Source organism: Sus scrofa, chromosome 16, assembly GCF_054392235.1.
Source record: "Sus scrofa isolate SSC_HxYL_T2T_F1_AM1 chromosome 16, Sscrofa_HxYL_maternal_Yorkshire_Landrace_v2.0, whole genome shotgun sequence".
NCBI lineage: Eukaryota > Metazoa > Chordata > Mammalia > Artiodactyla > Suidae > Sus > Sus scrofa.
This window is the reverse complement of record NC_139398.1, coordinates 47,109,537-47,122,762: the sequence shown is the minus strand read 5'-3', so window position 1 is coordinate 47,122,762 and position 13,226 is coordinate 47,109,537. Positions and strand designations below refer to the sequence as shown.

Here is a 13,226-nt window from a genome sequence, read left to right as displayed (position 1 = left end):
TTCCTGTTGTGGCTCAGTAGTTAACGAACCCCACTAGTATCCATGAGGACACATGTTCAATCTCTGCCTCGATTAGTGGGTTAAGGATCTGTGTGGCAGTGAGCCGTGGTATAGGTCGCAGACACAGCTCAGATCCCACGTAGATGTGGCCATGGCGTGGGTTTTCAGCTATAGCTCCCCTTTGACCCCTTGCTTGGGAACCTCCACATGCCATGGATGCAGTCCTGAATACTAGAGAGAGACCTTCATCTGTGTTGAAGTAAATAAGTAAACTTAGTATGATCCAAGAATGGCTTACCAAATTTATAGGTCACTTAAAACTGTAATTTTGGCATTTGCTTCTTTTTTGCAGCAAAATTTGGGAAGGCAATGGGGAGAGAAATATAAATGAATTATTTTGCTTCTCTTTAATTGCCTCCTACTAACATGCAGATACTACGTTTTAAAATACACTTGATGAAGTTAGTTGATAATACTATCCAGCTATAAAGTCGATTTTGTGTAGAAAATTAATATGAAACTTACTAGTTACTGACAATTGTGATAGAAAATGTATATTACTGTCTTTGAGTTTAAATAGAAAAGAAATGAATTTTTCTTTTATTTATGTCTGGTCTTTTATTATGTTCTTTTTTTCTTGAGTTTTTTTTTTTTTTTCCTGTCGAGTTTAGTTTGTTTTAAATGTCTTGGGTAGTATACAAATTGTGTGTTATATGTGAATATAAAGCATTTTGAAAATTGCTGTTTTTCCTCTTTTAGTGCCTCCAGAAAAACCTAAAAATTTGAGTTGTATTGTGAATGAAGGAAAGAAAATGATGTGTCAGTGGGATCCTGGAAGGGAAACACACCTGGAAACAAACTTCACTTTAAAATCTGAATGGCAAGTTTTAAACTTGTTATGCATTGAATTTATTAAGTTGCCGTTTTGTGCTAGAATTCTTATTTTGTCAAGTATTAATATTAAATGCAAGTTTTTAAACATTTTATTTTAGAATATCTGAAACATGAAAGTAGAAGGAATAGTATAAGAAATCCTCATGTGCTTATATCCAGCTTTAATAATGATCAGCTCTTGACCAATCTTACTTTATATATACCCCACCCCAGTTTGTCCTAAAGAAACTCTAGACATCATATTCTCCCATCCATAAATACTTTAATACATATCTCCAAAACGTAAGGGCCGTCTTATTCATACGTATTTTAGTATGTATCTCTAAAACATAGGGACACTTTAAAAAAAATCACAACTGCTTACCATTATTATTTTGCCTTTTTTTTTTTTAGGGCTGTACCAGTGCCACATGGAAGTACCCAGGCTACGGGTCGAATCAGAGCTACAGTTGCCAGCCTACTCCACAGCCACAGTAGCTCAGGATCTGAAACATGTCTGCAACCTACGCCACAGCTCACGGCAATGCAAGATCCTTAGCCCCCTGATCAAGGCCAGGGATTGAACCCGTGTCCTTATGTATAGAATTCTCATTCCTTTCCTCTGAGACACAACAGGAACTCTGACTACATACCGTTATTACACCCAGATATAATTGAAACAATTTTCATATTGTCACATTTTTAATTAGTGTTCAGATTTCCCTAGTTGTCTTATAAATAAATATGTATATTTTTACCTTTGTTCAAATCAGTATTTAAATAATCACCATGTGTTACCAATTAATAGGTCTTGTCTCTCTTAACTATAGGTTTCACCTTTCTTCTTTCTTTCCCTTTACAATTCAGTTGTTAAAATAGTGGTATATATTGTAACATATTCCTATGTCTTTTTATTTCCTAATACTTGCCATTAGATCTAGACACTTAATCAGGTTTGGGTTTGATTTCTTACTTTTCCAAAATAATTCATAGGAGTGATAGTTACTTTCATTGGGAACTACCATATAATGTTTGTTTTTCTTATACTAAGATTGAGCAATGGTCTCGGATATTATAAAATTCCCCCCCCCCTTTTTTTTTAATAAAAAAAGGTTGGGAGTTCCCATTGTGGTGCAGTGGTTAACGAATCCGACTAGGAACCATGAGATTGCGGGTTCAGTCCCTGCCCTTGCTCAGTGGGTTAACAATCCGGTTTTGCCATGAGCTGTGGTGTAGGTTGCAGACGCCGCTCGGATCCCGCGTTGCTGTGGCTCTGGCGTAGGCCGGCGGCTACAGCTCCGATTCGACCCCTAGCCTGGGAACCTCCATATGCCGCGAGAGAGGCCCAAAGAAATAGCAAAAAGATAAAAAAATAAATAAATAAAAATTTAAAAAATTAAAAAAAGTTAAAAGAATTTCACAGTGAATATTTATACATATTTATTACCTGGATTCTACAAGTAACATTTTACTATATTTGTTTTATCACATACCTATTTATCTGTGCATCCTATCAATCTATCTCTCTTTTTTTTCTAGTGCATTTCAAAGTGAGTTAGACATTCATATACTTCACCCTTAATCATGTCAACAGTGGCTTTCCTGCTGTGGTGCAATGGGCTATGGGTCTGGTGTTGCCGCAGCTGAGGCACAGATTTGATCCCTGGACTGGGAACTTTCATATGCCTCGAATGCAGCCCAAAAAAATGACTTCAGCATTTACATCAACTACACTAATTAACTAGACATTTCCAAAAATAGATATGTTTTTGTTTTTAGGTAAAATTTGTCACTTACGATATACTTACATATCCTCAGTGAGTTTTGGCTGGTGCACATATATGCACCTGTGTCACTCACCTCTGTCAAGTATAGGACATTACTAACATGCTCATACCCCTTGCCAGTCCGTCCCAACCATCACTCTGTTTTGCCCCACAAGGCAACTGCTCGTCTCATTTTCTTCACTATAGATTTTTGCCTCTTCCAGAGTGTCATATAAATGGAATAATAAGGTATGTGCTCTTTTGTGAAACGATCATGACTCAGCAGAGTTGTTTTGGAGTTTAACTGTGTTGCTTCCATTTGTTTTTCACTTAAAGGTTCGAATAGTCATCAGTGATCATTATTTGTATATGAGGTTCAAAATAGTGGTATTCTATCTTTTCCTTTTTTTTTTTTTTTTCACCTGAAATACTTAAGAAAACTTTTGCATCAACTGTTTGTTACCCTAAGGTATAGTTCATATTAGAGTAACAAAATGGTGTTAATGTTAGTTATTCAGTAACCCTTTATTAATCAGTTTTATGGTAACTTGATTCCCTAGCATCCTCCAAAGGTAGATAATAAGGGGAATTTCCTTCCCCTCATTCTGAATTGTTTCTTAAACATGTTTAATGTGTTTTAGTCCATTATAGTTTTTCTTAATACTACAATTGTCCCATCTTGGATTAGTGGGAACTTTTCAGATTGGCTCATCCTTTTGACACAACTTCATTAATCTTTGATAACTTCCTGATCTGTGATATGACATGATGTTCCAGGTTCATCTTAATATATTTTCTGCCCCAGACCCAGAATGACCCATTTCCCAAGTAGTCATGGTTTCATTTAATGTGAGATATGATTTAGAGACTATTGTCTGGGTGCTGGGGAGCTCATTGCTGCTGAGTTTTTGTTTCTAGGCTTTTTCAGTAGAAAGAACTAAGAATTTTTTAAGATAAAATACATAATGAATTAATACTGATATTTCCAATTTAAAATCCAGACTATGGGTTTTTACTTAATTCATCTGACATCTGTATCTCCTTTCTTCTATGCTGAAAACCTTAGTCCCCAGCAACATCAACGTAATTATTCATTTGCTTTATTCCATAGTAAACGCAGCAGCTGTAGAGTAACAATATGATTAGCACCAACAATATGATCACTAAAAAGAATTTTAAGATTGTTTCTCTTTCATGAGGGTATAATTAAATTACTATTTCAAAGTCACTTAAAATAGTTCCTTTCTATGTGTTATAACACCAACTCAGTACAAGAATTCACGTGTTTTATTTGGCTTTTGGTTTTTAAGAATTTTCTTAATTGTGTAAAACAATAAATTAATGCAAATAATCAGATTTCATAAGTAAGATTATTCACAAAAGTCTCAGTTCCCTGTCTCTGGAGGTTACTTGTTTTGGTTTGATGGGGTGGCTGTTTTTTGTTTTGGCCACACCCCAGCCATGTGAAGGCTCTAGGGCCAAGGGACTCATGGCACAGCTGTAACCAGAGCCACAGCAATGACAGTGCTAGATTCTTAACCCACTGAGCTACAAGGGACCTCCTCTTTTGGTTTAGTTTTGATTTATCTTTCTATTTTAAAAATAGTGTGTATATATAAATATTTTTAATTGATCCATAATTTAAACATAAGTTTGTAAATGTAGTAATATCACTTGAAACTTTCTGTAGTGGTAGAAATCAGAAAGTGGTTGCCTGGGTTTCGTTGGAAAAGGGGCTGAGGGAATTTTCTGGGGTTATAGAAATTCTTATACCTCTCCTCCCACATCCTGTCATAATGTACTTTGAAAAAGCACACTGTGTTTAAAGACATTTCAGGTAAAGATTCTATTTCAGGAAAGCAAAGAAACAGTACTAACATTACAGGAAATGGATAACTTTTAGAGAAGGGTCAATGGGGATAGAGCATAACGTTCTAAATATGTGATATTCTTGAAAATTTAAGATATAGATCAAACTTAGTTTTAAAGAGAAACAAGCGAGTTTTTAAGAAATTTGCTTTTATTTTATTATTATTTTTTTGTCTTTTTTTGCCTTTTCTAGGCCCACTCCCAGGGCATATGCAGGTTCCCAGGCTAGGGGTCTAATTGGAGCTGTAGCTGCCAGCCTATGCCATGGCCACAGCAATGTGGGATCTGAGCCTCGTTTGCAACCTACACCACAGCCCATGGCGACACCGGATCCTTAACCCACTGAGCAAGGCCAGGGATCGAACCTGCAACCTCGTGGTTCCTAGTCAGATTCGTTAACCACTGAGCCATGACGGGAACTCCAATAAATTTTACTTGCTTTTAGTGATCAACAGTTTATTCCAAACTTACTGGAACTAATTTATTTTTTCTAAGCTATAATAATCTGAGTCTCATCAAACTCTTTTTAAGTAACTTTTTTCATTCCAGTTTTTCAAATCTATATTTTTAATGATTGATTCTACTATTTTTGCATTTAGGGCAACAGAGAAGTTTGACGATTGTAAAGCAAAACGTGATATCCCCACATCATGCACCGTTGATTATTCTCCTGTGTATTTTGTCAACATCGAAGTCTGGGTAGAAGCAGAGAATGCCCTTGGGAAGGTTACCTCAGATCATATCAATTTTGATCCAGTAGATAAAGGTAGTTATAAACCTAAATTTGAGAATTTATTAAAATGTACAGTGGTTTATAAATTTGTTTTAAGTTTATTGTGGAAGCAAGCATTTATTATCTAAGTGACTTTTATAGATTCACTTTATCAACATTAAAAATAATCTGAAAAAAAAATCCATAATCTAATCACACAGCTGTTTTAGCTTTGAATGTTACCTTCTGCTGTTTGTCCAAATATCAAACATTTTATAACACTGTAATCATAGTATACATGCCCCATTTTTATTTTTTTATTTTCATAAATCATAAATATTTGTCTTTGGTATCTGAATGTGAGAAGTTTAACAAATGTAATAAACTAACAAGAAAAAACTAAAGTTTCTTTAGAAACTTTCCATTATAATTGTATGGCATAGCATTGTTTTAGAGAAAATCGTTCATTTGGTGAGAATACATGAGTACTGTGAAATAAAATACAAAGAGTATATTTAAGTTTGTGTAAGAAGTTGTAAAACACGATAAACATTAGCATCTATTTTATTCCTCAGTGAAGCCCAATCCACCACATAATTTATCAGTCAGCAACTCAGAGGAACTATCTAGTATTTTAAAATTGACATGGATCAACTCAAGTATTAGGAATTTTATAAGACTGAAATACAACATTCAGTATAGGACCAAAGCTGCCTCAACTTGGAACCAGGTAAATTGAAAGTTACTGTTTATTCAAATAGTCTTTCTTGCAAGCCACTAACCCAAAAGTCTCAATTATTTTTTGAAGGTCTTAAGTTTCTGGTTATGTGAAATATTTTGCTTGACACCTCTTCTAGATCTGTATTTCAAGCAAGGACCAACAGGAAGATATCCAGATAGAAAATACAGCAGAAATAGAGGTTTGGTGTTTTTTTTTTTTTTTTGGGTCTTTTCTAGGGCCACACTCATGGCACGTGAAGGGTACCAGGCTAGGTGGAGCTGTAGACGCTGGCCTGTGCCACAGCAATGCGGCATCTGAGCCATGTGTGCGACCTATACCACAGCTCACGGCAATGCCGGATCCTTAGCCCACTGAGTGAGACCAGGGATCGAACCTGCAACCTCATGGTTCCTAGTCAGATTCATTAACCACTGAGCCACAATGGGAACTCCAGCAAAACTGTAGATTCTAAGTGGAATGTGGAAGTGCAGCATGATAAGAAATAGCATTTTCTATTGGACCATAAATAACAAGAAGCAGATAAAGTGGAAGAGTAGAAGTGAAGCAATTAGATGTATAAGGTAGAGCAGGAGTTAGCAAACTACATCTGCAGGCCAAATTCAGCCTGTCACCTGTTTTTGTAAATAAAGTTTTATTGGAACACAGCCACACACATTTATTTTTACAGTCTCTAGCTACTTTTTGTGCTGCATAGAAAGAGCTGAGTAGTTGACAATAGAGACTATCTGGCCTACAGCCTAAAATATTTACAATCTAGCCCTTTATAGAAAGTTTGCCAGCCCATGAGGTAGAAGAAGGGATTGGTAGAGAATTTGTAAGACTGAAAAAGAAAAGGACAGTGTACCCCAAAATTATGCTACCAGCAAAAGAAATACTTAGAGCTTTTAAAAAGGCCGTCACCATAGCATCAAACTCCATATACTATTCTTTGTTATAACCCCATGTATCATCATCAGATGCTTTTGCTTTGTTTCTGTGGTTAAAGTAATGAGCTCAGAAGGAAATTGAGCCTGTGACCTTCCTACTTCTGTCCTCCTTTCCACTTATCTAAAGGGTTCAGAATACAGTCAGAAAAAGAAAAAACCGAAAAAAATTAATGCTTCATGTGATACATGAGGATTTTACAGAAAGGATACATACCAGAAATTCTTCAAAATATTTTTTAACACCATAAAATCTTAATGCATTGGACAAAAAAGACTATTTTGCATTCAATATTGAAATTCAGTATTTTGTATTCAGTATTGAAATTTCAGAGTGGTTAGGAAGAATATGGTTTTTATTTACATTTAGTCTCCTCTGTCTTTTACAGATAGAAAACCAGGGTTTCTATCTTTGTAGAAAACCAAGTTTATCTACAAAGATAGCATTTGTTTTTCTTAATTGGGCTGGATATCTTCCTTTTGCCTATTTAGATATACACTCTACCTTTCTCCATCCTACTCTTTGTCTTGTCTGACCTGTAGGAATTTTATCTGATGGTTTCCTCTAGTTCCTAGTGAGTTCCTAGTTGATAGGAAAAGGGGTCCTGACAAAAGACGGAAGAGATGGAAGTAAAGTCAGCATATTTTCCCTACTTCCTCCTGTCTGTCAACCTAAGGTCACTGCTCCATTTAATTTTTTGTGACCTTGTTTTTCCAGGTGCTGGTACCACCCCCTCATCCCTTTGGGTCTAAAGGTGGTAATACATACAAGCCCCAGAGTACTATCCTTACTATCCAAGGTTTCCCTACACACTGCCCATATTTCCTTTGGTAAACCCTCTTTGCATTACGTTCTAATCTTCTTCCAGCTGAGACCTTGAGTGTTATAGTCACGTGGAATAAAGGATTAATAGTAGATGTTTTCATGTTTCCCAAACTCACTAACTATAGTGATTTCGACTGCTTTTTGACTTTATTTCCAGAGCTTGAGTCGAATTAGCCTTCTTTCATTAGTTAAATCTTGTTTCATTAATTAGTTTCCAAAATCATTGGCAGTTTAGAAGACTTATAATAAACATCATTAGGTTTTTTGTTGGTCAATCTGCTTTGTTTTCAGATTCCTCCTGAAGATACAGCATCTACCCGATCTTCATTCACTGTCCAGGACCTTAAACCTTTTACAGAGTATGTGTTTCGGATTCGTTGCATGAAGGAAGATGGTAAAGGATTTTGGAGTGACTGGAGTGAAGAAGCAAGTGGGGTCACATATGAAGATAGTAAGTAAATAAGTATATAAAGAAATTAAGCTGTTGAAATTCTGGCTGTAAATTATGTCTGACTTTAATAATACTGCTTCTTATTTTGTGATGTTTTTCTTTAAACTAGTAATTTTAGTCTTAAAAGGATATCAAGGTATAAAATTTAATATGCATTATTAAGTTCTGTTTGATACCTAATTAAAGAAAATTATGGGGTAACATAACCATGAGAAAACCATTAACAGTTAAGTCTGGAACATTTTTTTTTTTTTTTTGTCTTTTTGCCTTTTCTAGGGCTGCTCCCATGGCATATGGAGGTTCCCAGGGTCGAATCGGAGCTGTAGCTGCCAGCCTACTCCAGAGCCACAGCAATGTGGGATCTGAGCCACGTCTGAAACCTACACTATAGCTCTCTGCAACGACAGATCCTTAACCCACTGAGCAAGGCCAGGGATCAAACACGCAACCTCATGGTTCTTAGTCGGATTCATTAACCACTGCGCCACAATGGGAACTCCCAGTCCAGAACATTTTATTAAAGGAAGGTAGTCCAGAAATATGTCTAGAAAATCACATCCTGAATCATTAAAACCACACTATCTAGCAAAATATGCCTTAGACACTAACTTCAAAAAGATAGTTGTACTATATTTTTTACTCTTTTTTTTTTTTTTTTTTTTTTTTTTCTTTTTAGGGCTGCGCCTGCGGCATATATGGAAGTTCCCAGGCTAGGGGTCAAATCAGAGCTGCCGCTGCCAGACTACGCCACAGCAAAGTGGGATCCAAGCCATATCTGCAACCTATACTACAGCTTGCAGCAGCACTGGATCTTAAAGCCACTGAGTAAGTCCAGGGATTGAACCTACATCCTCATGGAAATACTAGTCAGGTTTGTTACTGCTGAGCCACAATTGGAACCCCCTAATTTTTTTTTTTTTTTTAATTATCAGTACTATTTAATAAGCTCCTGGAAAAGCATTCTGGCATTTTGGTTTGATGGTTTATTTTCATTTTCCCTTTTTTTTTTTTTTTCTTACAATGATACAATGCATAGAGTAGAATCCAAAAGGCATAAAAGGATATATGATGTACAGTAAGTTCCCTTCTGCAAAGCAGCTAGTGTTACTTAGGTAGTCATCAAGAAATAGCCCCATGGCATGTAAGTTTTTTTGGTTTTATTGAACATTTTCCTATCACAAGCACACTTCAGGTGTCAGTGGCAGCAGGCACAGCTAAAAAACCTCCCCTATCACCTATGCCCTTCCACTTCATGTAGCTCTACCAGAGGTTCGGATAGAATGTCAAAAGCAGAAAAGTAGCCTTGTCCACTAAGAATTTTCTCTCATTCATATAAATGCCAGGAAAGAAAGTAATCATACTATTGCTATAGGTATGGGAATCATCAACCAGATTCCTTTGTCATGGCCAAGAATTCTGAAACTGATACTCTCGGGACTTTTGAAAGTACTTGGGTCAGTTTTGGAAAGTTGCTGAACTATTTTAAAATGTAGACAAAATATTGTGGGGTTCAACTTAGTGAATGAAGCCTCTAGGTTCGTTTTATGTTAGGAACTATTTCCAGCCCATAAAATTTCCTTTATCACTTCATGTTCTTTATTCTGGGGTGCTGCACTGTATATCTGTTTGAACCCCCTGTACCAGCAGCTTTTTCCCTAGCCTTCCCGGTCTTCCTTTCCTCTTCTCTTCTAGGTTTTGTCACCTGTAATTACTCTTCATGATCAGCTGGTCATTGCTTAGATTTTATTCAGATCCTTTTTTTTCTGTTGAATACAATATTTTGCAATTTATAAAAATTTTGCATTTTTAAAAGCTACTTAATAGCATCTCATACTTTGTTTTGTAAAATGCTTTTTCACATAATTAATGATTATCACAATAATCCTGTGAATTTATTTTTGATATATCTTATTAGACTGATTTATCCCAACATAAGATAATAAATTTATACTACATTTACTCCATTTATTTTGCTTAAATTCTGAAATGTCTGCGTTTAGGGGTTTAAGCATTTATTTAAATATGATTTTTTCAATTTGTTTTGCAGTAAGAAATGTTAAATCTTTGGTTATTGATTAGGATATATTTGTACCTTTACAATTACAAAAGAATTTCAGTCTAATCTAAATCATCAAGCTGTCACCCTGACCAAAGGGATACCCAAGTATATCATGCTGGGATGGGAAAACGTCGGTTTAAAGAGAGACACCATGTGACTGGAGGGCAATAATATTAAGAATAAAGTGAAAATAATTATTGTTATAATAAAAATTTTTATTTTAAAATGTTTGTCATCTCATTAGGACCATCCAAGGCACCAAGTTTCTGGTATAAGATAGAGCCGTCTCATACTCATGGCTATAGATCTGTACAACTCATGTGGAAGGTAAAAAAAAAAAAATCACCTATTTATTGTCTCTTATCTCACATTAATGTATTTTATATGATGAGTGGAGTTTAATTTTTGATATCAAGTAGTATTTAGTAACTATTTTTAGTAAGTAGAAACAAAGCCTTATACTATGAAAAAGTCAGTCACAAATTGCAGGTGATACCTCAGATATTTCATTATAGTTCTATGGAAACTCTAAGAAGAAGGGCCTTCTTTTTTACTGAACTTTCCTCATGGAAAAATAATAAATGTTTTGGGTGATCAAAATATATGCAGATAATAGGAAATTGTACAGTCCATAAATGCTCATGAGTAGATGATGTTAAGGTAGAAAAGTACTCAGACATAAAATAATTTAGGCCCACACAGCTGCCGTACATAATTATATAGAGAACTAAAAGCTACCAGAATGGTGCTACTTTCCCTCTTAGTTGAAGAACATGTTTTTACTCTTAATTCAGTGTGTAGTCGTTTCACTTGAATAGTACGTTCAAAGTAATTTTGCTAGTCCCTTCCAATTATGTAGTGATTTGATATAATAGCAGAATTTGTGAACATGGAGAAAAACTGATTCATTTTACTCAAGATATATGAAATATATTTTTAATATAAATCATTTTATTTCAGACATTGCCTCCTTTTGAAGCAAATGGAAAAATATTGGATTATGAAGTGACTCTCACAAGATGGAAATCACGTTTACAAAATTATACAGTTAATGACACAAAACTGACAGTAAACCTCACAAATGATCGCTATATAGCAACTCTGACAGCAAGAAATATGGTTGGCAAATCAGATGCATCTGTTTTAACTATCCCTGCCTGTGATTTTCAAGGTTTGTATCCATGAGATGGACCTGACTTATGGATGGGAAGAGTAGTTAGGTATGAACAGGGCTCCTATAAAAAAAAGTAAGTATTCTAAGCAGTCATCATATTTTTAGAGTTAGTCAGCAGCGAAATCAGTTCCATCATTATGTGGCTCACTTAAACTTTGCAGTGAGGTACTTAAGCATTTTTTGATTATCTTTTTAAAAAATATTTTTAGGGTTTTAAGAACTGTATATGCACGTGACTTAAATATATTATTTCTCTGTAGCTTTATCTACAGCTTTCAAAGAAGAAAAAAATTATAGTTGCCTGGTGGCCTAGCAGTTAAGGATCCAGCATTATCACTGCTGTGGCTTGGGTTCATTCCCTGGCCTGGGAACTTCCTTATGTCGCAGGAGCAGCCAAACAAAGAAAAAGAAAAAATTTGCAGCTTACATACACGAGACACTTGAAGAATTTAGTGAAAAGGAAGAATTTAATTTCCCAAATATTTTGACTATTTACATGTAAATTGTAATATGCTTTTATTCATATAAATACGTGTTATGCTACAAAAATCAGATAGCAAGATCACATGGTTATGAATGAATAAAATACTGGAATTTCAGATTTGTAAATATTCATTTATCATATGTGTATTCAATTTTTGTTTTAAAGCTACTCACCCCATAAAGGATCTTAAAGCATTTCCCAAAGAGAACATGCTTTGGGTAGAATGGACTGCTCCAAATGAATCTGTAAACAGATACGTACTTGAGTGGTGTGTGTTATCAGATAAATCTCCCTGTATACCAGACTGGCAACAAGAAGACGGCACTGTACATCGCACCTATTTAAGAGGTATACCTGGCTAGAAACATTTAAGTTGTCCTTTTTTAGCTCTTTAGACAGATTTTTCTTGTCCAAATTCTTTTCTGCTTTTATAGGTTTTGTGATCTATTGAAAAGACTTCCAGTTTACCACGGTTCCTGGTTACATCTGGTTTATTAGATTGTGACTCTTAGGAAGTTACACTTAACTTCTGTAAACTGCAAGGTCTGTTTATGGATTAAGTGGGGTGAATACTCCATTGTTGTTTTAATCATCAAAAGAATGCTCATGAAATTGTAAAGTAAGAGAACTAAAACCCAGCTTCTACTGCTAACTAGTGTGTTCTCTGTATCTGATTTAACTCCCTCATCCTTTAATGAGAAAATACTTTCCCTGAGCATCTGGATGGCTTCTTCTTGTAGCTGTTGAACAAGAGAAGCAGAACTAGAACTTAGATTTCCTTGTATTTTAAACTGGAGCCAGGTCCTAATGCAGGGCAGAAAGTAGTGATGTTAAAGCTCTCCAAAATGGGTTGCTCTTGTGGTAAGGTACAACATTTTTTTTTTTTTTTTAAGTATAGGTGATTTACAACGGTGTGCCAATTTTAAGGTACTGTTTATCAAGTTACTTTAAAGTGACATAACAACTTTAAAGAGAAAACAAAGCACTCTGTGTTTTTTTAAAAATAATCATTAGAATTCAGCTACAAGTAATATCAGATATACCTGTCATAAAGTTTATGAGCTTTATTCATAACATAGGCTGTTTGGCCCTCATTAATCTATTAATATATAATTTTAGTAACCTGATTGTCTAGTTTAGCAACCTTAGCCAATTAAAAGCAAGGTGGAGCTAGAGAAGAAATAGATTGGTAATAATTGAATAAGAGGATCTTTTCATATAGCATAGTGTTGGCTCTGGAGACCTTCAGAGCACAGGTATTCCCATATAGCTCAGTAAGCCTCATAAAACGTCACTGTACTACAGCAGAATTTAAAATTTATTCATCTTCTTCATAATACTGAACTA

General features: G+C 35.2%; 1 protein-coding gene across 7 annotated transcripts in view; it reads left to right on the top strand.

Annotated features, from left to right (window-relative positions):
* IL6ST (interleukin 6 cytokine family signal transducer) overlaps positions 1 to 13,226 on the top strand; it is a 50,495-nt gene that overhangs the window by 23,416 nt on the left and 13,853 nt on the right. For 4 of the 7 annotated variants that reach the window (XM_085001450.1, XM_021076517.2, XM_085001449.1 and 1 more), the window contains 7 exon segments: positions 760 to 880; positions 5,108 to 5,274; positions 5,796 to 5,950; positions 8,003 to 8,162; positions 10,466 to 10,548; positions 11,182 to 11,392; positions 12,045 to 12,227. In XM_085001450.1, coding sequence (XP_084857576.1) covers positions 760 to 880; positions 5,108 to 5,274; positions 5,796 to 5,950; positions 8,003 to 8,162; positions 10,466 to 10,548; positions 11,182 to 11,392; positions 12,045 to 12,227 — 1,080 coding nt within the window. 7 annotated transcript variants of the gene reach the window in all.